This window comes from Gossypium arboreum, chromosome 13, assembly GCF_025698485.1.
Source record: "Gossypium arboreum isolate Shixiya-1 chromosome 13, ASM2569848v2, whole genome shotgun sequence".
In the NCBI taxonomy this organism is placed as follows: domain Eukaryota; kingdom Viridiplantae; phylum Streptophyta; class Magnoliopsida; order Malvales; family Malvaceae; genus Gossypium; species Gossypium arboreum.
This window is the reverse complement of record NC_069082.1, coordinates 114674465-114698522: the sequence shown is the minus strand read 5'-3', so window position 1 is coordinate 114698522 and position 24058 is coordinate 114674465. Positions and strand designations below refer to the sequence as shown.

The window sequence follows — 24058 nt, the reverse complement described above, 5'->3', positions numbered from 1 at the left end:
TGTCTAAATAAGTTTAGTACATATTAACATTAGAACTTCCATATTACAACTTATTCAATATAATTCAATTTACTATCATTTCCTTTCACTTAACACATAAACTTGACATATTGATCATAGGTTTATTTTGCCCTTTAATATTTAACAGATGCACAGTATAGACTTAACAAAATATGCAAGGTATACGAAAATAATACAGAGATGCATCAAAGTGCAATAACAATACAAAGTGGCACTGAAATGCAATATCAAAACAGAATGACATCGAAGTGCTTTAGAAGAACAGAATGGCACTGAAGTGCATTAATAGAATAGAAAGCATGCTAAATGTCTCATAAGGGCATGTCATCTATATCCTTCTAGTTCATATCTTATCTATATAGAAAAACATAACCGAATTAGCTTTACATTTGTATTTTAGAACAGAACTTACATACTTTTGAATACTTTTCAATTTAGTCTTTGTTATAAAAATTCAATAGGTAATATAATAATATTTTATCAATACTATAAATATAGTATACCACCTCATAAAACTTCATTTCCAACATCAAAAGAGAAATTATCTTACTTCTCAATTTTGCATATTTTGCAATTTAATCCCCTTTCCATTAGTCACTATATTCTCACTTTAAAATTCACTTTACTTCCAAATATCACTACACTTAGATATGTTATTTCAAAATTTTGGTACACTTAATTACTTTTGAATATTTTATAATTTAGTCCTTAGCATCATATAATTCAATAACCACTATAATATCTCTCCAATATCACTTTGTATTTAACTTACTAACACTTTCTCAACAAATAGAGTTTGTAACTACCAATTCTATAAAAATAAATCCATCTACTTAGATAGCACGTCTTTTTTCATCTGCTAGAAGGACACGTTTCTTTTTTTAGGTTTTTAGGGTTTTACAGGGTTGAGTTGGCTGGTAAAGGAGTTTGGAAGTGATGGAGGCAGAGTTAGCAAATCTGAATCTTGAGGAGGAGAAGGAGGAGTCGATTCAATTTGATAAGGATCTAGATAAGACTAAGGAAGACTATCGACTTTGTTTAGTAAGGAAAGCATTGACGAATTGTGTGGTTCATTTTCCTTCATTGAAAATAACTTTGGCTACTTTATGGCACCCATTAAAAGGAGTTTCAATCACGGATATTTAGAGAAGAAACATCTATTCTATTTTTTTCTATGAAGTAGATATAAAGAGGGTATTGGATGGTATGCCTTGGTCTTTTAACGGACATATTATTATTTTTCATTGGTTGAGTAAATGGGAAAACTTGTTGCAAGTTCTTTTGGTTTGTACAGATTTCTGGGTCCAAGTTTACAATTTGCCAATTAAGGTTGTCACAGAGGGTTTGGCATGACAGTTTGGAAATTTTATTGGATAGTTTGTTCAATATGATGCCACTTTGGTGACTAGGAGGATAATGTGGTATATGCAAATTAGAGTTAAAATTGATGTGAGAATGCCTTTGAAGTGGAAGAAGAAATTAGCCTTGGGACATAATAATGAGCAGTATGCCTATTTCCAATATAAGAGATAAACGCTATTTTGTCTTTTGTGTGGAAAGTTAGGCCATGGTGAGGGCTTCTACCTGATAAGGATGAAAATTAGAGTTCATCATGTAGATTTTGATTGGGATTTTTCATTAAAGGTACAATCAAGGTGGAAGGTTTCGGTTGGTAGCAAGTGGTTAAGGGATGACAGTTCGAAAGGTTCACAAAATGATAGTAATTCTTGGCATAGATGTTGATGAATGTAGTGAGGGAAGAAGTTTTGATGCTACCCAAACTGCTAATTCCTATTAGAACAGATGGGTAGAGATGGAGTTGTAGCTAAATAAGGAGAATGGAGATAGGAAACAAAATCTAACTCTGAGGATAGCCCAATTGAGCAATGAATGAGAAGAAGAGATAACGAACCCAATAAGGGAAATCAACTAGTTCTGGTATTATTGTTTCACTAGATGAGACTAATGAGATATCGGCGGTCATTGAACAGTAGGTCGAACCAAAGTAATGAAAATCTTAAGTTGAAACGTATGTGGTTTAGGGCATCCACGAGCGACTAATCGCCTCAGGAATAAAGTGAGGCATGTACAGCCCCAGATTTTGTTTCTAATAGAGACAAAATTGAGCGAAAGGAGAATGTAACGTGTTCATCTAAAGTTTAGTTTTGTAAATGAGATAGATCTGGGAACTTTTAGTTCGATAAGGGGTCTGTCATTGGGGTGAAAGGGTGAGTATATAGTGCATTACAAGTTTTTCATCTAGTCACGTTAATGTGAAGGTTCAAGAAAGAGAGGGTATGTCAACTTGGAGACTTACTGGGTTTTATGGAGTGTCAGATGAATAAAAAAGGAGTCATGGGATTTACTAAGAAGGTTGAGAAATTGTCGAGAGTTGCCATGGATGGTAGTAAGAGATTTTAATGAGATTATGTTCTCGTTTGAAAAAAGGGGTTGCTAATTCGGCTTGGTGGGAGAGTTTTTTGGGTTATTCTTTAAAGCACTTGTTTCATGCTATTTTTTATCATTGTCCGATTTTGATGGGTTTGGGGAATGTTAGTAGAGGTTATCTAGTTCGGGGGAATAGGAGATTTAGATTTAATGCAAACTGGATCTTGGAGGACTGCAGTGAACAACTGGTGAATTTTTTTTGAATAAAAACTGGTGAAAAACTTTTGAGAGGTGAACACTGATGATGTTTCCATGAAGTTGGAAAAGCTAAGGAGATTCTTAAGATTGAGATGGGACGAATTTCTTCCAGTAAAAGACAAACATCAATAGCTTTAAATATGCGATTAGTTGATCTGAGTTCGACTGGTATAGATGAAGAAACATTAGTAGAGTTGGAATAGTTTAAGTTGGCTCTAAATTTGGAAGTTGATAAAGAGGAGTTCTTTTGGGAGCAGCGTGCAAGGGTGAACTAACTTCGGTTTGGGGATAAAAATACGTCTTTTTTTCACAATCTAGCAAACTAACTAAAAAAGAAGAATATTGTGAAGAAGTTGAAAGGGCTGAATAGGAAATGGGTAGTAAGGGATGAAGAGATGGCAATGGTGGTAAGTGGTTATTTTAAGGTGATGTTTACTGCTTCACAGACAATGGGTTGCGATAAAGTGTTGTTTGGGATCCCAACTTACGTTCAAGAGAGTATGAACAAAGAGCTTATAGTGAAATTTTGGGTCGAGAAAGTTGTGAAAGTAGTAAAGAGTTTGGCACCATTAAAGGTATCATGTATGGATGATTATCCTATGCTTTTCTATAAAAAAATACTTGCATATTGTAAGGGGAGATAACTATTGTTTAGATGTACTGAATAGAAGGAATGAGGTAGATGTTATCAACAATACAAGTATTGTGCTTATCCTGAAAGTGAATGCTCTGAATAGTATGTTGCAATTTGGCCGACCAACCTGTACAATGTGGTGTATAAAATCATTTCTAAAGTAGTGGTTAATAGATTTAGAATTGTTTTGGATAAATGTATTGATGAAGCACAAGCGATAGTTGTTCCAAGAAGACAAATTATGGATAATACGCTTATTACATACGAGGTATTACAGTCACTTAAATAGAAACAAGAATGGGTATGAGGACATTTTGCGTTGAAACTAAATATGAGCAATGCCTATGATAGGGTGGAATAAAGTTTCATAGAAAAAGTGATGTGTCATATGGGGTATTGATAAATGGGTGTCACTAGTGATGGGGTGTGTTCGAATAACTATTTTGTTTTGTTCAACGAGGTTTAAGAAGAGGAATTCAAACCTTATAATGGGTTAAGACAAGGAGATCTACTGAGCCCTTATTTATTTTTTATATGCATGAGAGGGTTTTCTACTCCCCTTAAAATGGCGCAAACACTGTTGAATCAGTCGTGACTAAATATGAAAGGGTGTCGAGACAATTGATTAATTTTGAGAAGTCTTTAATTTTCTTTAGCAATAATGTGTCAAGTGGCGTAAGGAAACATATTAGGGCGGTTCTTGGTATGAGAGTCCCTTGTAATGTAAAAAAGTATCTTGGTTTGTCGACCATGGTTGGTAGGCAAAAGAAGGAGGCTTTTGTGAGTTTTAGAGATAGGTTTATAAAGCATATTAAAAGTAGGAGTGTTCATCAGTTGTCACTTGGAGGTAAATAAGTTTTTATCAAATCAATTTTACTGGTTATCCCAGTTTATACAATGCAATGCTTTTTGTTACCTGTTATTTTATGTCGTGAGCTGAAAAGTATTATAAATATGTTCTAGTGAATAAATTCTAAAACAAAGAAAGGGATCTATTGGTGCGATTAGAAGAAAATGTTCAAGTCGAAAGCATAAGGAGGTTTAGGCTTTAGGGACTTAGCAAAGTTCAAATTTGTGTTGCTTGCAAAATAGGGTTGTAAATTAGTAATGAAACCGAACTGTTTGTTTGCTCGAGTCATGAAAGCTAAGTACTATCTAAATAATGATTTTATGATTGTCAATTTAGGCTTTCACTCTTTCGTATACTTGGAGAAGCATCTTGTAATGACCTGAAATTCACGGGCACCGGAAAAGTGAGTTATAGGACCTCCGTCTTAGTGAAATAAGTTCGAAAATAATTATTAAAAATATTTATGAGCCAAGTGGTGTGTCTAATTAGGATCTAATTAAGTGAATTTAGCTTAATTTAGAGTAAGTAATAAAAAGGATTAAATTTAATAAAGGGTAAAAGTTTAATTATAAAGCAATAGAAAATAAAAAGGATTAAAATGGCAATTAAGTCATTGACTACAAATGAGGTGGCATATTGGTGAAATAAAATCAAAGATTTTTTAGGTTTTATATATTATAATGATTATTATTGTGGTTTTATATTAAATTGTTATGATTATTTAATTGATAATATATTATAAATAAATTAAATAGAAGACAAATTGTATGGTAATAAATTATACATGTGTAAGAATTGTATTGGTACATTTATAATTTAAATATTTAATTACTTATAATTTAAGTATAAAGATATTTTATAATTATTAATTGTATTAATTAAATCATGAGATTTTTATTTAATAAGCAAATTAGATAATGACATTTGTAATAATATAAATATGTACACTTGTTATATAACTATTAATTTACTTAATATTAAAGTAAAAGATATTTTAATATATTATATTAATAAAATAATAAAGTATAAAAGAATTAAAGAAATAAAGAAACAAAAGGGAATAGAAACAGAATTGAAAACGGGAAGCAGGGAAGAAAAAGAGAAAGAAAAATAAAAGAGAAAACTAAGGATTTGAAGCTTGGAGTTAATTTGGTAAGTCAATTAAGTCCTTTTTAGTTAATTTTGATGTTTTAGGAGCTTTGAAACAAGATTTTGATGAAATTAAGTTGATAGTTCAAGAGTTCATATGTTTCAAGTAGGGTTCATGTTGGAAAAATTATGGAATTAGGGATTTAATTGAATGAATTCTAAGTTAGAATTGATTAAGGGATTAAATTGTAAACTAGGCTATAAGTTTTATGTTGTAGGGACTAAATTGAAGAAATTTCGAAATTAGGGAAATATGCTGGAAATTTTATAGTTAAATATAAGTTTAGACAAAATTTGAATAGAAAAAGAGAGTGAATTGGATTAAGAAAATAATTAAGTTTAGTTAGGATTAAATTGGGAATAAGGTAGGAGTTGTTTAGAAATTTAATTATTTATTATAATTAATGCTGTAAATAATAATGTAAATTACTATTATTTTCGTAGCCAACAAATAACCTGAAGCATCAGCATCGAAAGGAAAGGAGAAAGTCATCGAGGACTAAAACGGGAGAATTACGGTGTGTATTACTATAATTCAAATTTTAATTATTATTAATTGCTGAAATTTTAATTGTTATGTATGGTAAATGAGACTTGAGGTAAGTATGTGAAATTGATATGAATATTGAGTGAAAATGAAAGTGATATAAATTGAATCAAATTGAATTGAATAAGTGAATTATGGAATATGTGATTATTTGAAAAGTGTATTGATTGAAAATAAATAAATTGTGACAAATGTATGGTGTTGATGGTATACACATGTGTGAAAATTAATTTGTATATGAATTAAGATAATAGATATTTGAATTGAATGAGTATTGAAAATTTTTGTGTAAATAAAATTGAAATTAGAAAAAGTAAAATAATACTCTATTAACTTGTCGGACTAGATTCGATACCATTAGATTTGTGATGTGATGAAGAGATTGTAGTTCGGCCGAGAGGATATTTCTGTTATTATATACTTCGGTTTATCCGAATAGGCATTTAATGCCTTATTGGTGTGTTGGGGAGGATATATTATACCGGTGTGTTATGGAGGATTTACAATATTTCGGGTGTGTTTAGGTTGGATATTCTGGTGTGTTTGGATGAAATCCGCGTATCCGTCATAGTCCGAGCTTTGTTAATAGGGTAAATAATTGAAATGAAATTTTGAAAATGAGATTATTTGTTTTAGCACTATTGAAAAGTACGAGAAAGAATGTATGAATTAAATTATGAATTGAGTTAGTATGAGAAAAATGAATTATGAATTTAAGATTTATGAAGTTAAATAATTATATATAAAAGTAGTTTAAATAATTATAAAATTTATGGTTGATGTTTGTAATTTATTAATATTAAATAGTCTTGATTTATAGTAATACCACTGAGTATATCCATACTCAGCGTACGGTTGTTTCCGTGCTAGGTTAGTAGAAGTCAAGTGTTCCGGCTCAACATCCAGAACAATCCGGACTCCAACACAAATTTGGTGATGTATATTTTTCTTTTGGGTAAAGGTGGCATGTACATAGGTGTTATTTAGTCACTTGAATATGTATATTACATTGGGTAGTGAAGGATAAATTATAAAATTTAGATGGTTAAATGAAATGGTAAGGAAAGTACATGATATTTTGATACATGAACATTAAGTTATTAAATGAATGAAGTTTTTAATCAATTTTGAATGATGCTATGATAGTTATTAAGTTAAAATTATGTTAATGATATAAATATTAGTTATATGAATGTGAAACATTGGTGTTGGTGATTTTGGTTTGAATTTGCAGGAGGTTTAGGTAAAAATAAGCAGAAATGCTGCCGAAAAATTTTTATAAAAAAAAAATTTGAAATACTCAAACAAGTCCCGTTCTACTTTTAATACGTGTTTGAACTTCGAGAGTTCAAGATAGGGACTTAATTATTATATTATACTATGAAAGTTATATTAATTGTAAATTATTTGTAAGTTGCCTGATATGTCCGGTAATGTCTCATAACCTCGTTCCGGTAACGGTTTGGGGTTAGGGGTGTTACACATAGGCTTTTGGAACTTGGTATAGGGTGGAAAGTTGGAAATTACAAAATAATAAACATCAGAATGATGCTTTGTTATCGGGTCTTGGACAAGGAAGAATAGTAATTTAAAAAATTGGTTAATTATATAGTGGTGGTAGATCTTATTAATATTGAGTCGACTACTTAGAAATCGAAGGCCTTGCGAGAGTTATTTAATGAGGAGCAAGTGAGCAGCATATTGACTTTTCCAATTGCTAGAGTTGAGATCAAGGATGAGAGGGTTTGGAGAAGTGATAATACAAGAGTATATTCGACAAGGAGTGGGTACAAATTACTGCTAAATGGGGATGTGATAACATCAATTGGGGAAGGGTACAACAAGATACGCTATTACAGAGTTTTTACAAGAAATTATGGAGAATAAGAGTTGTTGAGTAAGATAAAAATTACAATATTAAAATTGACTAACAACTACATTCCTATGTTTGATAATTTACAACTGAGAAAGTTGGTGGTGGTGAATTATTGCCCTGTCTGTCGCTTAATGGAAGAGTCGATGAGCCACATTTTTCGGGATTGTTCGTTCACCAAATGTGTCTTGTAGTGGGTGGGTATTGATGGCTTACCTAGTAATTAGGGGCAATGTTGGAAAATTTGGTTAAGAAATTTATTTGTTAATAGTGGTGAAGAACAATGTAAATGGTTAGCTATTATTTTCTGGGCAGTTTGGCATCACAGAAACAAGGTCTATTATCATGGTGAAAGATAGTGTGTTTGGCCTTAATTCTTTTATTAAAGCCTATTATACAGATAATAGTAACGTAGAAACAACAATAACAACAAGAATTATTCAAAATGATTATGCATGGTATCCACTAGGACAAATATGGTTAAAATTAATTTTGATGCCTCGTTTAATAGGCATGAGCATAGTTCGATTTTAGGCATAATTTTTAAAGACAATGGGGGGTATATTCTGGTAGCATGTACGTACCCGAATAATTTTGTGGCCGACGCAACTACAACTGAGGCCAAAGCCTGTTTACATGCGGTGACAGTGGCTGAAGAACTGGGCTTTCAAAGGTTGGTGGTGGAGGGAGACCCCTTGACTGTAGTTAAAAAAGTTCGGCCAATAGGGAGGAAATATTAAGTATTGTTGTAATAATAAAGGAAATTAAAGAAAAGGCTCAAAGATTCAAAGAACTCATCTTTAGTTTTGTAGGCAGATTGGTGAATCAAGTGGCGCCTGCTATGGCGAAGGAAGAAAAACAATGGTCATTGCTAATGGTTTAAATTGAGGAGGCGCCGCTAAGGGTAGAAGTAGAGACTGAAAGAAATAGACGAAATCTTATATGAATGAGTTGAATGGGTCAAAAAAAATGGGTATTCAAGGCTCTGACGGTTCAAAACTACAAGATCCATCATGATTTCTGAGGGCTACTAATCTATGGGAGCAAGACGATGGTAGTAGCGACATTGATGAAGGATCCTAGGGAGATGGGGCTGCTGAGTTTTTTATCGAAAAGTCTATTGGTTTTCCTGTTTTTTTTAATTTTCCAGTTCTGTTCTTGAGAAGACGATTGGTTTTCTTTTGGTTGTTTGTTTGGTTTTCTCAAGTGGTTTTATTTGTTTTTCTGCAATTTTCATTAATTAGGGCGCAGCCACCGTTGTTTGCGTCATTTACTCGGTGACACTTGTAACTCATGCAAACATGCATTTATTTCTTGATAATGGCATTTCATCGATCTTCACTAAAAAAAAAAAACTCACTAACACTTGACACTTAACACTTCAAATTAATAAATGAGTACTTTCAGAAGAATAGGTTTGTGAAAATTTTGTATGAGCATGGCCTATATATAAAGAAAAATAGAGATGGTAATATCAAGATCATGTGCTTATAAGTAGATGATATGATATTCACTGAAAACAATCCAGGTATGTTTAATGATTTTAAAAAAGTTAAAACTAAAAAATTTGAAATGAAAAATATTGGTGAGATGTCATACTTTTTTGGAATTGAGGTAAAATAAATGAAAGATAGAATATTTGGCTCTTAAAAGAAGTATGCAAAGAAAATTTTAAACAAATTCAAAATGAAATATTACAAGTCGATAGCCACCATCAGTAGAATCAGACATGAAATAAAGTGTTGATTCAATGACGTCAGTAAATCCAACTTTGTTTAAAAGCAGGAGTTTAAGATATTTGATTGTCACACAATCAAACATAATGTATGTAATCAAACATAATGTACGCAATGGGATTAGTAAGTTGATTCATGGAGAAGCCAAAACAAGATCACTTGGTTGCAGTAAAAAAAAATTGAGATATATCAAAGGTACAAGTCATTGTTTATGTTATATACACACTCAAAGTTCAAAATTAGTTTAGACAATGATCATGGTGGTGACTTGAATAATCGCAAAAGCATGTTCAAATATTTTTTCCATATTGACTTTGCATTATTTTCATGTTCATCAAAGAAATAACAAATAGTAGCCATCTCTACCTATGAAGTAGAGTACATATTCATTGCAGTGCACTTCTCAAGCAATTTGGTTGGGGAATATTTTTGGCAAATTATCTCTTATACACGAAGGTCCAATTACAATTTATGTTGATAGAAAGTCTAAAATATCTCTTGCAAAAAATTTAGTGTCCTATAGTCAAGCAAGCACATCGATACAAAGTATCATTTTATTCAAGAGCAGGTAAAGAATAAAAATCTGGAAATAGTCTATTGTAAAACGAAAGATCAACTGACAGACATTTTTATGAAGCCATTGAAAGCGGAAATATTCCACAAACTTAAAAAAAAAAAAGCTTGGAATGAAAAGCTCGATTTAAGGGAGAATATTAAAACCAACCTGACTTACAAGCTCGGCTAAGCATGGTTTGAAAGTTCATAATGTTCTTGAATATTCAAACAAATGGATAAGAATAAAAAAGTGAAACGATGGAGCTTATCATGTATGGATAAGCATAGAATTGCTGGAAGCTTCATAAGCTTGTTACTAGTATTTTAATCAGTTTATTTAAGGTTATAAATAGACCTCATGTTGGTGTAGCATGATTCATAAGGGAGCAGAAACAAGAGAAGAAAGTAGAAAAAATGGGTGTGGGTGGAGTTGAGAGCAATACTAGCCGTAGCTAGTAAATGATCAAGAAAATTATTGTGTTATTTTGTAAGTTATTTTTCTCGAGTAATAAGATTATTTTGGTTTTAAGTGTCCATTTAACTTCCAACAAGTAATAATGGATACGTATGACAGGTTGCTCTTCAATGGCAAGCAAAAATGGTGAATGTTTTCTCCGATGCCTTTATCCACTCTTTATCCACTCTTAACACACAAACACATGCAAGCACATAATCAAAAATGTTTTCTCAACTTCCATAACCATTTAATGGCTAATTGAATACATAGTCTATTTAACATTTAATCTTCTAAGGTCTTAATTTCACATAATTCGAATTCAATTCCGACTTTAGAATTATAATCTAGGGACTTTAAGCTTTCCAAAAACTTATCTGAACCCCAAATTCTTTTCATTTTCTCTAAAGCTTCTCAAGCACTCAACAATGGTGTTATAAACATCCTTTTAAGAAAATCCTATTGTGACATGTCTTCTAGTCAACCTACCACATTCTAAACTTACTTCTATCATAATCCCAATCTAAGAACAAATAATAATGCAAAGCTTTTCTTACCTCTTAGCTTCACCGAAACTTAACCTCATTCCTTGTTCAATCTCGCTTCAAACACCACCATTTTACTCTCTACTTGATGGGCTTCAATCACTCATAATTTTGATGACAAAATCTACCTTCAAAGCTAACAAATTCGCCCTTAATTAAGCATTAAAGCTCACGATGATATAGAGTCTTCATTTTTTTTTTGGTTTATTGCCTTGGGAAAGAGATGGAGAATCCCACTTGTTCTTCCTTTTTATGTTCGGTGGGAGAGAGAAATAAATAAGCTAATTTTAACTAAAATTTTAATCCTTAATCAATCTAATATAATCGATCCAAAGGCTATGAATAAATGGTAGAAATGTTAGTGTAAATCCATGGCTTTTGTCATGGTTCTCCCCTAAGCTTAATAAGAGTGGTTTATTTGCTAATTAAGGTCATGGTTAAATAGCTACTTCAGTCCTTAAAAATTTCAATGTTTTCTATTTATTCCTTCCAAATTTGGCTTGACACTTTACTACCTTCCTCAACTTAGTCCTTAAACTCTGTTATTAATTCTAACACTTAACCGAATAATATTCTTAGTTAAAACTACATGCTATCTTGTCTCTTAATTTACAGATTTTATGCCTTTTCATTTGCTTTTGTAGGGTTTTTTTGAGCATACTTGTAACCAAAACTCACCCTAATTTCGAGTAAACATTTTGTAATATTGGGGATGGGGGACTCAACATTGAATAATGAATAAGAGCTCGTCATTATCATTTTATATTACAGAATGATTTGGTTATCAGTTAATAAGAACTGTGTCAGCCTCTACATATGCTTTCATGACATTTAAGCATATACTCAAATCCGGAAAACACAGGCTTCAGCTTTCAATTTGGTAATATCAGCACTGATTATTCCCCTAGAACAATGAACTTTATGCTATCATGTGTAGCAGATAAAAAGGGAAGTTGAAAGCTTCCTGTACTACCAGAAGTTATGTTTGCAGAAGGATTAATTATAATTGCAGATGGATTCCCCTTGTTGTAACTTTAAGCTACCCAGTTTACTGTAGGCTTCAGGTTTCCTGTTAACGATGAACTTGGAGCACTGATGATTTTGGTGCTGCTTATCTGAAAAGCCCCACACGCAACCGACATTGCTTTCTATAATGTGCAGTGTAGAACCGTACAGTGAATCAAAAGTATGACCCATTTGGAGCATATTCTATTATCAGAGTCGGTGAATATATGTTCAAAACAAATGAAGGATACGTTAGATATAAATATTAAACTTAAATGCTTTAGGAAAAATAAAAAGAGTAGAGTCAAACAGCCATCCATTTACCTATTATATTTATTTTCTCACTTCGATCCACTTTACCCGAAAATATTCAATGTATACATGATAGATAATATCATCCATTTTTAACCCTAGTTTAGAATAAGTATGTATAAAATAATAATTTAAGGACTAAATCAAAAATAAAAGCATTTGGCTGATGGTGATTTCTTTGTTTAAAAAAAAGGACCACAATTTATTAAGAAAGAAAGACGTACATTGATGTCTCCCCTATTGAATGCTTTTGCAAATATTAAAGCCGTACACACAACTGTCCCATTGTAAAGAGTCCTTTTCAAAGCCTGGAAATCTAATGTGATTCAAAATTTTGATCTCATCTTTTGTTACAAAGCCCCCACCACCGTCAGCTCCATACGAACCATTCATGCTTTCTTTTGTCTTATTTATTTTGTTTCCATAATTCCTATTTACAAATATTTTATATTTATATTATAAGATTAGTATGATGTTTAAAAATATTCTTTAGACGCCATGCCACATCATATTTTTTTAAAGGAATTAATAATATATTTTAACTCTAAAATTAATAAATTTAATCTATTCTTTTCATAAAATTCTAAAACTCTAAATCCATACTCTTTAACCCGTAAATTTGAATCTACCAATTTCTTTAAAATCATAAATCTTAAAATTCTAACCCATCATACCATAAATAATAAATCTAGTTGAAAAAAACTATAAACCTGACATTACTATTACTATTTGTTAATTTTATTTAAAGGATTAAAATGTAATGTTAAAAATGTATGATATTAATTAGAAATAAGTATTAAACTAAAATTAATTTATATTCAATTTAGCTTATATTTTTAAACTATCTACTTACCTCTAAATATTTTCATTAAATGAATTTTAAATAAAAGCATAATTATATCCTTATTAATTAGTATTCTTTTATTTTCAAATTTTATATTCAATTGTTGAAATTATTTATCTATTTATTAAATGAATTTTTATATTCAATAACTTTGATGTAGAATTTTTAATATATTTATGTTAATTTATTTATTTTTATCAAAACTAAAATATTGATCATCTTAAGTAGTGACTAATCTTCTCACTAAAAACTTTCTTTAGAAAATAAACCACTCATTTCCAATGAGGTGGGGATTTATCAGCCTAATTAATACAATGGGATCCTTGGCCAATATTTTTGTCATTTCAAGACCGGAACCCAGATGGAATCCCAGACAACTATCATAATATTATTATTTTTAATGGGTGCCACTGCCATCCAAAGTTAATTTGCAAACCAAAACACATTTTTGATGATATCCAAAAGGGCTTTTTTATTTCTTCAAAGCTTGCAGTTCCAAGACACAACAGAAGAAGGGCTTTTTGCTAAAAAGCTTCAACAATCCATTAACCATGGTAGGGTGTACCAAAAGTAAATTTACTCCGAAACAAAACAATAATTCCTTCAAAATGACCTCTTGGCGAAAGTCAATACTCATGATTTGGTTTTTACATTTTAGCTCTCTTATAGTTTTATCAATAACATAATACCAACATGATATGAAAACACGAGTCAATGGAATGACATCCAAGGCTGTACCTTACATACATACATACATACATACATACATGATGAAAATTGAAACTTTCCAACCTATAATTATATACATATATAGAAACGTATCAAATGAGGCAATAACGCAAAACAGCTAAAACATCATTGGCCTAATATTGACAAAATTGAGGGATGTGCCTTACAAAGAAATTACCAGTGAATGAGCCTTTTAAGGCCACTAAACAAGGAGACAAATTGCCCAGGTAACCATGTTTCAAGTCCCCACTAACACCTACAGCAACCAGGCATTCCCATTTTCCTCATCTAATTTACTAGAATAAGAATCAAGAAAATGGCATCCAGTTCAGCTCTAACTATGTTGTGGGTCCAAACTTGGCTCACAAATATTCCCTGTGACTAACACTGCTACCTTGTCTTCAACTGAGACAGATAGACCTGGGCCTGTATTACAGTTTTATGGATCCTGAATCCCGGAACAACCGTGAAAGCCACCCGTGGTTCTGATTCCGACGAAAGGAATGCTTCCTCAGCTACACTTTCCATGTATACTTCAGAAAATCTACACCCTTTGCTTATTTGGAAGATCGATGCCTCTGGCTCGAAAGCAAAGGCCAAGCAATGCAGAAGCCACACCCGCTTCGCCATTTCCGTGAATAAGGCGAAAAACATAGTGTCTGGGAATTGATAGGAGTTCACCATGTCCCTATTGCTCAAATTGCCAAAAAAGGATGATTCCATCCTAGGATGAACAACTTGCAAGTACTTGGTTCGACAAAATTTTGCAAATGTTGACTTGGGTTTCCCGGCTAGATATTCCCCGACTTTCACGGATTTCATTTCCATAAATCTATCGAAGAAGACTTGTGGACGTCTCTTCCCTTCAGATATAGAGTTTCCGTAAAGAGAGAAATAAGGATGGTGGAAGGCCTTGAACATTTCCCTGCAAATGAAGGACTCGAATGTAAAACATTTGTCGTCTGCTTTCCAATAGACCACGCCTTGTTCTATCGAACTAGCGGCCGCATTGATATCCCAGTCAGCGGACTTCATTTCATCGAGCATCAGCCTGACGAAACTTCTAATGGACTTTACAGTCTGCCCAAGAACGGTACTAAAATTGCTAGGAGTTAAGCTTGATAGCTGAAGGTTGTCGAGCACAAATAACTGACCACTTTGATTCAATCTCTTCCCCAACAACCGGTTATGTTTATTGGATTCGTCCAACTTCTCTCGAAGAAAAATGATCTCAGACTCTTTGAGTTTCAGCTGAGATTCCAATTTCTTTCCCATAATCTCAAATGTCTTGGAAAGACTTTTCTGTTCTTGAATATCAGCTAAAATCATTGTATGTTCTGGAGAAGGATCATACTGCTTCTTCAGAAAACACTGCTTCAATTCAGATAACTTCTTCAAGTCCGTTACTATCAATTGATCAGCAGCTTGAATCCCCTCAGCGTCGTACGGTGACTGAGCATGCTGCAGCTGAGCATATCCTGCCTTAATAGCCGAAACGGTAGCAAATATTTTCGCAATAAGAGCTTCCAAAGCCACCTTTCTTTCGAGCTCTTCGTCATGTAAACTGTCGAATTTCTTAGATAATCTCTTGGCGGTCTTACTGTCATTCCATTCTTCGGCGTCTTTAGACTTAACCTTTTGAACCCCATCATCAGGCACAATCCCAGCAGTAGCCGTGTGCAGGTGAAGAACTTTTGATAAAGATCGAATCCATTTACTCTTTGACGGAGTAACAGCCGATGGCTTAACCGCTTCCATCTGCAAAGTATCACAAATGACAACGACAGCAAAACTATGAGTCTAGAAGAGAATTTCTTCAATCAACTTTTTTAACACACACCAATTAAAAGCAAACAAAAAAGGAGAGGTGGGGAGGCAATTAAGTGTGTTGACTGAAAAGAAGAAAAAAAGCAAAATGCTTTAAATCGAGAATGGAATTTTCTTTTTGTTAGCTCTTTCACCTTTTTCAGTACACTGTTGAACGACGCGTGAAAGACAAATAGAGAGAGAGAGAGAGAGGAACAAGAAGAGCAAAATGGACAGAATATCAATCAATGGCATGCTCCAAAGACATGTTTTTTTAACGGTCACAAAGTTCAAAAAGCTTGTCTTTCCAACGCTACGAAATTGAAACCTTCATTTGGAGCATAAAATTCAATGTATATGCAAGCGGTGGAGGAGAACACACAAACAGGCCTCATATTCATTTCCTATAGTTGTTGCACAGTTCATATGGGGTCAAAATATGCACACTAATAGTCTATAATCTATAATTCAATAAACTTTACATAACAAACAACCCACTTGTCTCCCCCCCCCCAAGATAAAGAAATACAGATATCCAACCCCAAGGAGACAGTGAGGAAATAAATTAATGCAAAGCAGCTGATTTTTCTAGTGTTTTATAGGGAAATCTATCCTGTTTTGGTAAGAAATTTGTCTACATCTTTCATTTAATTTTCCTGGAAATACCCTTTGAAGAATTGAGAACTTCATTTGTATATACAACATGTCAGTTCACACCACATGGAAGAATTAGAAAATGTCCAAGAGATTTCCAAGAAAATAAAAATTATTTATCATGAAAAGCTTTTTGGTAAGAAAGAGAGAGAACCAAATCCGAGACCGAAAGCAATAAATCGAAAAAAAGTAAAAGAAATTAGAAGATTATCTAAACATACCATACAAAAGTTCCTATATGAGCACAAATCTAAATCGAGATGTGCTGTATTTTTATAGCATACAGGAGGTAAACAACATGCATAATATTCTAATTCCAAATGAGCAAAGTTGAAACTTGACAATAGCCCCCCATTGTGGTCCATGTACCACTTGAAATTTCCAACAAAGTTCCATATAACTTTTAACAATTGGCCATATTTGACCCCACAACATTAAAAATCAAAATGCCTTCTCTCCTTCAACCCAATCAATTGTACCAATTAACCGGAAATTAATTAAAAAAAACAACCAAAATGCTGAAAATTGAGAGTTGCATAAATTCATAGGATTCTTTAGGGTCTATGCATTCACTGTTCACACCCTAAAAGAAGTCTAAGAATAAAGTAAGGTTAGCTGAGCTTATTGGGGTTTTTTTTTTTTGGGGGGGGGGACCACCAAAGTGAAAATCTGATATGAAACAGCATATTCATGAGCTTTGCATATTCACGTGGCTATCCAATGAGTGCACTGTCATGCAATGGCTTTATTCTTTAGTAGTATTTCTCGTCATTACTTCACTAATATAAATTACTCCACTTTTTCAACATGATACAATTACACAAAGGCAATACAAAAGAATAATTAAAACCCATATAAATGAATTATGTTGGAATATAACCTCCAAAGATATGTTTTGTTCTATCAGAAAAAAATGATAAAAGTTCAGTATAATAAAGAAAGAAAGAAAGAAAGAATACGCAAACAATGCACAGAAAAGTTGTTTTCTTTTTGCAGTGCAACAGCTTAAAACAACCGTTGGATTTCTGCAACATGTTTCAGATTTACTGAGATTTGTGCCTATTTGCCTTAATGACCAGAATCTTTTTTCCCAATTTGTCCTATACCTAGTCGCCTATCTCTAAATCTAGGCTTCCGTGGGAATTACACGTGCAAATACTATATTAATATCTGCATGGTTAAGAGATGTCACTAAAATCCTCCTAATACCTTAGTCTACAGCTTTACTCGTTTCATTCCATTAAAAAAATCAAATCAACAGTTTTTAGATATTAAAAATCTTGGAAATGGAAGCAACATGGTACCAATTATGTTAATAAATTCCTTGAACAAAACCAATTGTGGATTCAAATCACTATCTCAAAAGCATAACTATAACTTGATCAATTCAGCATTGGTATTACATAAATTTATAAAATGATCTCATATCTACAACTCATGCCAATATGAATTTAATAAACATCCACTCAGTAAACAGATCATATTTCATTGATTCAATCAATAAGATAATGGTACAACCGTGTGAACTTCTTTACTGTTTTTTCTTTACGTAAATCTCAAGCAAACAGAATTAAAAACCTCAACGATCACACTCTTTCTAGAGCATCCTGTTATATTAAAAAAAATGATTTTGCTGGAAAATCAGAAGCGATTTAACAGAGTTTTCAGCGAAATATATTTTTTTTTATTTTGAGGAATGGAAAGGTAGAAAATCTCAGAAACAGAAAGTAGAAATCAAAATGTAAAATAAGGGGAAAAGCAAGAAAAGAATGTAGAAATAGCAGTAAAACTTCCAAAGGTTTTCCTCATCAAATAAATAAAAACCTAATGATAAATTATGAAGACACTTACCTTTAGCTCCTCCAATCAAACTATAAGAAGAAAATCCCTAAAAATTTATGACTTCAAAAAAAATCAAGATTATTGATACAGAAACTATAAATAGATATATATATAGAGAGAGAGAGAGACAGAGTAATATTTTTATTAAAAAAGTGAGAAAAATCAAAAATTAAGGAAATAAAAGAAAAACAATCCATTAAAAATAAAGCTTCATTCAGATTTCTAACTTACCTTAAAAAGAAGCCTTGTTTATCATACAATTACGGGGCAGTGAAGAAAATAAAAAAAAAAAAAAACTTTTGTTTAGCTTGAAATATCAAAATCCAACCAGCGAAACTTCTTGAATGCAAACGAATTATATTTTTTCAATTTTGAGATGAAATTTTCCCACTCTTTCTTTTAGATGAAATTTAATTTTTGAATAGATATTTGCAGGAGGAAAAAAGAATGGATGGAAGCTTGGCTTGGCCAGAGCAGAACGTGAAATGACAAAGGAGGACAGAAAGACAGTTTTTTATTCAGACATGGAGGGGAAACGTAACTGTCCAAGTTTGAGTCATTTTCCGTTATTTTTTGGTTTACCTTTATGCCAATTTTTTTTTTTCTCCTTCTTGATATTATCTATTCGTTGAAAACTTTATACGATTATTCAATGCTAATAAGATCATTTTTCTAATTTGATTAACGTCAAACATTTTTATTATTTATAATAACATTCCTGTATCAGTTTATAATATTTTATTTATTTTTATAGTATGTGTTATATCTTTACATTTTTATTATTCAAGATTTTTATTTATGATAATATCTTTTCCAAAAACAATATTAATACCCTAAGAAATAATTAAAATATTATATTCATCAAAAATAATAATTATACTTATGATTTTACAAAATAAGAATGATTTTATTGTTCTATATTTTTATGTAAAATCAATAAATTGTATAAATGATCAAATTTTAAACTTTAAAGAATTTTAAAACATTAAATAATATCACGATTGAGTCTTAACTTAATTATTATAGATATTATTATCAATACAGGAGGACTTAAGTTTGAATTTCTTTGAAGTATATTATATTTTTATTTATGGGTTGAAGAGAAATTATATCTAATTCTAGATATTATGTTAAAAATATTTATTAAAACTTATAATAAAATTATTCAAAAATAACATTTAACAACCAAAATTTTATTTAATTTTCATTTATATTTTTATCATCTATTAATATTAATGTATCAAAATATAATATATTGCTTATATGAATATTGTCGTAACGGAAAAAAATATAGAAATAGGACGGAGTGGACAAGGCAAAACATGAGAGGGTAATTTTGGGAGTTCAGTGCGTAAATGTTACGTCCGTAAGATATTTTAGAGGGGAAATGGACGATGAGGATATGAAGTAGGTGGGTTGTTTTTTATTGTGTGTCTGAGTCGTTGGAGGGCTAGCATAGGTGGGAGTGTCTTAGATGAGTGCCACGTGGACAATGTAAGGAATGATAGGTGGGTTGTTTTTTTTTTGTGTGTGTGAGTAGTTGGAGGGCTAGCATAGGTGAGAATGTGTTAGATGAATGCCACGTGGAGAATGTAAGGAGTGATAGGTGGGATCCCACCCCAAGGACGGCAGATTCTTTAGACAATTCTATGGGTCCAACTGGCCAATATGATTCTTCTGAGTTGTGTGGTGAAAATTATGATCAATCTTTTTTTGAAAATTCGACATAAATATGATATAAAATATAAATTATATTTAATAAATTGATAACTTATAAATCATTATATAATAATCTCAATGTAATTATGATAATAATAAGAATATATATAAATACACAAATAGGTTGATGGAATTTGGATATTAAAGGTAAGTTTAGATAGGCTATGAGTACAGTGTGATATATTTAGTTTACATTTTTTCTCATACTACAGTATTGTTATAGTATTTAATCTCACCACTACAATTGTTTTTACATTAACTATAACTAAATGCACCACCATCTAAATCCACTTTAAATTAGAGTCATTAGACATTAATTAAGATACATTAGAAAAACATGTAAATTTTAAATTAGGTTTTTATAAAGAAATTTATTTTATTAAATGTAATAAAATCTAAATTAATTTTTTAAAGAATTTACAAAAAAATGCAAATACAATATAAATCACAAATAATGTATATTTGTTTAACTAAGAAAATCTCTTATTGATGAAAGGGATAGATTAAATATTACTTAAACTATATTTTAATTTTTTTTCATTAATGTATTAGTTGTATTAAAATTTAAATATACACATTTTTAGAAAATACTACGTGCTGCTAACTACTAGCTAACATTCCTCAACTAAAAATAAAAATACTAATCATTTTCAATTTATCATAATATTAAACATTCTCAACTTATTTTAGGGTAAACTATCAAAATAGCCACTTTTATTTTTTTAAGTTACATTTTAGTTACTTATGTTTGAAATGTTACATTTTAAACATTTACATTAACGTGTTGTAATATTTTAGTCACTAAGCCATTAATTGTCGTTAAATGTGTAACGGTAAGCTGACATAGCACGTTAAATCATCATTTCAAACAAAAATTTTAGGTTAAATTATACAATTAGTCATCATATTTTTCCGTTTTTAGCAAAAAAAATTCTTTTATGTTCTTTTAACTTTTCTTTTTCTTTTTTTTCATTCTCTTACGTTTCTCCCTCTATTTTTCTCTCTTCTCCATCTCTTTTAACGTATAAATTTTATAATTGAACCTAAAAATTAATATGTCACATCATCTTACCGTTACACAGTTAACAACAATTAACACTCAATAACTAAAATGTTACAACACGATAATATAAGTAACTAAAATGTAACCTAAGAGAAACAAAATGACTATGTTAGTAGTTTACCCTATATTTTATTATAATTAATATTTATTGTTTTGGTTTTTATAAAAATAATATAACAAACTTAATTACGAAAATAATATTGGATTTAGATTATTTATAAAAATAGAGTATTTTTACAAGAACTTTTGGTGTCTCCGACAAATTGACGACATCGATAAACTTTTAACAAAACAACTAACAAAAAAACTAAAAAATAGAAAAAATTAATTGGTGCTGCCAGCAACACCCCTTGATTAAATAAAAAAAGTTGGTTTTTCTCTTTAAATGTTAGTTTGGTAAATGGAAATGTAAAAAATACTATTTTTAAAATAATTTAAACTCAATAATATTTTCATAATTAATCATTTTTAATTAAAAATCTATTATTTTATTTTGAAATTATTAATAAAACATTCAATTAAACCTTTTTTAATCATACAAATAGAGAAAAAGGGTGGAAAAGATTCAAATTTACCTCACCTAAATGTAAAATTAATTAAACATTTTTTTTCTTTTTTTTTTTTTTGCTTTTAAACCTTGGTTTTCATTATGAACTGTTTTGCCAAGGCACACAACCGAAACAAATGACCAATTAAAATAAAAAACAAAAGACACACCAAGCAAAAAGTAAAGGGCAAATAAAATCAAAAGTTTCAATAGACCCCAAACTAGACCCTAGAACCAAAATGTTATTGGAAACCAGCAGCAATCTCCCCATCTCAGAACCTGCTTCGCTGCAAATACGAGAATCGACAACCTTTAGGGAGAAACTTTGAGTTCCTTCATGGAGTTCAAAATACCCATTCTCTATTTCTTAAAGTTAGTATATGTTACCTAGTCTTCTTAATAACCAAGCATTCCAATTTGCAACTACAACTTGATCGACTATCCTCGATGCCTCTTCCATCCAGTATCGAGGTCCCTAAAACCTACGCCCTTCAGTCGCAAGCACATGTGTTGCCTCATTAGCTTCCCTATGAGTAAATCGGTAAGTAATTTCTTCAAAATGCTTCGCAAGTTCCCTAATGTTCTAGATAATTGGTCTGAGGATTGTTCTATCTTTTACCTTTGATTTAATCTTCTTGATGACTGAAAACACCTTCTAGAATTACTCTCCAAAACCCCATTTCAGTTGTAAAAATGACTGCTCTTTCGCACGCCTAGGCCTCTACTAGGAATGCATCTGCAACATTGTGATAAATCTATGTACATGCTCCCATAACCTATCTAACATCATTTCTAATAATAATTGCAGATATAGATTTGTTAGTCTCTGCCTGGAATGATGCATCAAAGTTAATTTTTATGATGCCACTTTCTATAGATCTCTATTATTATTTCACCATAAGCTTGGTTGGTAGTGCAGATATACTGATAGATTCAATTTCCTGAACATAACCCTAAATAAAACCCACCAAATCATGTACTGACCTTTGATTCCCTCATGAACCAGTCAATTGCGCATATGCTCTAAAGCCCAGTAAGCTATAATCAATAATTTCCTACTTTTATTATCTACAACAATGAATCTCTATACTAACCATATTATATAATCTGAGGGTGTCAACAGTAGGCTCATCAAGATCTTCAGAAGCTATAAGATTCGAAAATTCCTAACCAGATGTTCAGTGTAACACCCCTAACCCGTATCCGTCACCAGAATAGAGTTATAAATTTGCATTCCAAAATTAAAACTTCTCAAATTTCACCATAAAGTCCCTAATATGGGCCTACGGGGCCCAATAGATGCTTTGGAAATGGTTCGGGAATAAACTGGAAACTTTAGAAATTTTATCTTGAAGATAGGGGCACACACTCGTGTGACTTGGAACATGGCCATGTGGCCAGCCTGTGGGGCTCCCATGGCCGTGTGGCCGGCCAGCCCGTGTGGAATTTTGACTTGCAATTTCTTAAGTATCAAAGGGGCACATGGCTTAGGCACACGCCCATGTGGCTAGGCCGTGTGGTAAACTGATTTTTCACTTTTTTAAGCCATTTTCACACAATTTTGATACACAGTCGTGCTTGAAACCCGTGTTCTTCACACGATCAAGACACACATTCGTGTCTTTTGCCCGTGTACTCTCTTGACTTTATATTTAAGAATGCAGGGGACACATGGTCATCTCACACGCTCTTAGGCTTACCGTGTGTCACACACGGCCTAAACACACGCCCGTGTGTTTACCCATGTGGACGAAAATAGGTCGTTTTAGGCCACTTTTCTCACCCTTTCATCCATTACCTGCATTTAAATATAATTATACTAATTCCAACCAACCAATAAATTATTTTATACCCAAAACATGCATTTTGTATTAACACACTACTACTTAATCATCAAACTAGTTTCATACACATATGTCATTCCTTTTGTATACTTTAACCATCTATAACTTTATCCATATAATACTTATGCATGCCATATAAATCAAAAGATAATAATCCAAAAACTACCGAAGAACGTCTGGATAGTGTGACTCTTGGTGATGATCCAATCCTCCGACTCCACGTTAATCTACAAGACATGTCAAACATATTCAAGTAAGCTTGTGAAAGCTTAGTAAGTTCATAGGCTTAGAACGTAAACTTACCAATATGGAAAAGAATTCGTATATTTTACAATTTACTAATTTCTTCTGTCATTCACAAACCAAGTTAATTCCATTTAATATTATTCACACTTAAACTTTATTGTTATGGGCCCATTTATCGCTTACCATCTCTTTCAAATTAAGAAACTCTACGGAATTGAGTACTTCGTCTTCACTTTGCCATAATAAAACTAATGACTTGCATATGATCACGTTTCACTTTCCGAAGCCATGGCCTAGCCATGGTCTTATACGGGTCATATATCATACTGATACCATATCTCGGATATGGTCTTACACGGAAAAACTTATCACTTTTCTCCGATGCCATAGCCCAGCTATGGTTTTATACGGATCACTTGTATCACTTTAATCCGAAG

The 24058-nt window shown here is 31.8% G+C and overlaps 1 protein-coding gene and 1 long non-coding RNA gene across 6 annotated transcripts; both read right to left on the bottom strand.

The window, feature by feature from the left end:
* Positions 1-7631: 7631 nt before the first annotated feature.
* LOC128286895 (uncharacterized) lies at positions 7632-8993 on the bottom strand. The gene is made up of 2 exons (XR_008277578.1): positions 8305-8993; positions 7632-7936 (listed from the first exon to the last, which is right to left on the bottom strand). It is a non-coding gene; the product is annotated as an uncharacterized LOC128286895 (long non-coding RNA).
* Positions 8994-13939: 4946 nt separating this feature from the next.
* On the bottom strand, positions 13940-18750 carry LOC108464304 (protein GRAVITROPIC IN THE LIGHT 1-like). 5 transcript variants are annotated; one of them, XM_017764532.2, is made up of 2 exons: positions 18434-18750; positions 13940-15658 (listed from the first exon to the last, which is right to left on the bottom strand). In XM_017764532.2, exon 2 carries the CDS (start codon positions 15656-15658, stop codon positions 14291-14293), a length of 1368 nt encoding a protein of 455 aa, XP_017620021.1. In that variant the 5' UTR covers positions 18434-18750; the 3' UTR covers positions 13940-14290. The 5 variants fall into 5 exon arrangements, with proteins under 5 accessions (XP_017620021.1, XP_017620022.1, XP_017620019.1 ...); XM_017764533.2 differs by lacking the exon at positions 18434-18750 and adding an exon at positions 18212-18338; XM_017764530.2 differs by lacking the exon at positions 18434-18750 and adding an exon at positions 16582-18172.
* Between the last annotated feature and the right edge of the window lie 5308 nt (positions 18751-24058).

Excerpts from the sequence above, each read along its gene's own strand:
- LOC108464304 (XM_017764530.2), bottom strand. The coding sequence starts at position 16,725 with ATGGACCACAATGGGGGGCTATTGTCAAGTTTCAACTTTGCTCATTTG. Across the intron at positions 15,659-16,581 it reads CATATAGGAACTTTTGTATG|ATGGAAGCGGTTAAGCCATC; the intron begins GTATGTTTAGAT and ends GATACTTTGCAG.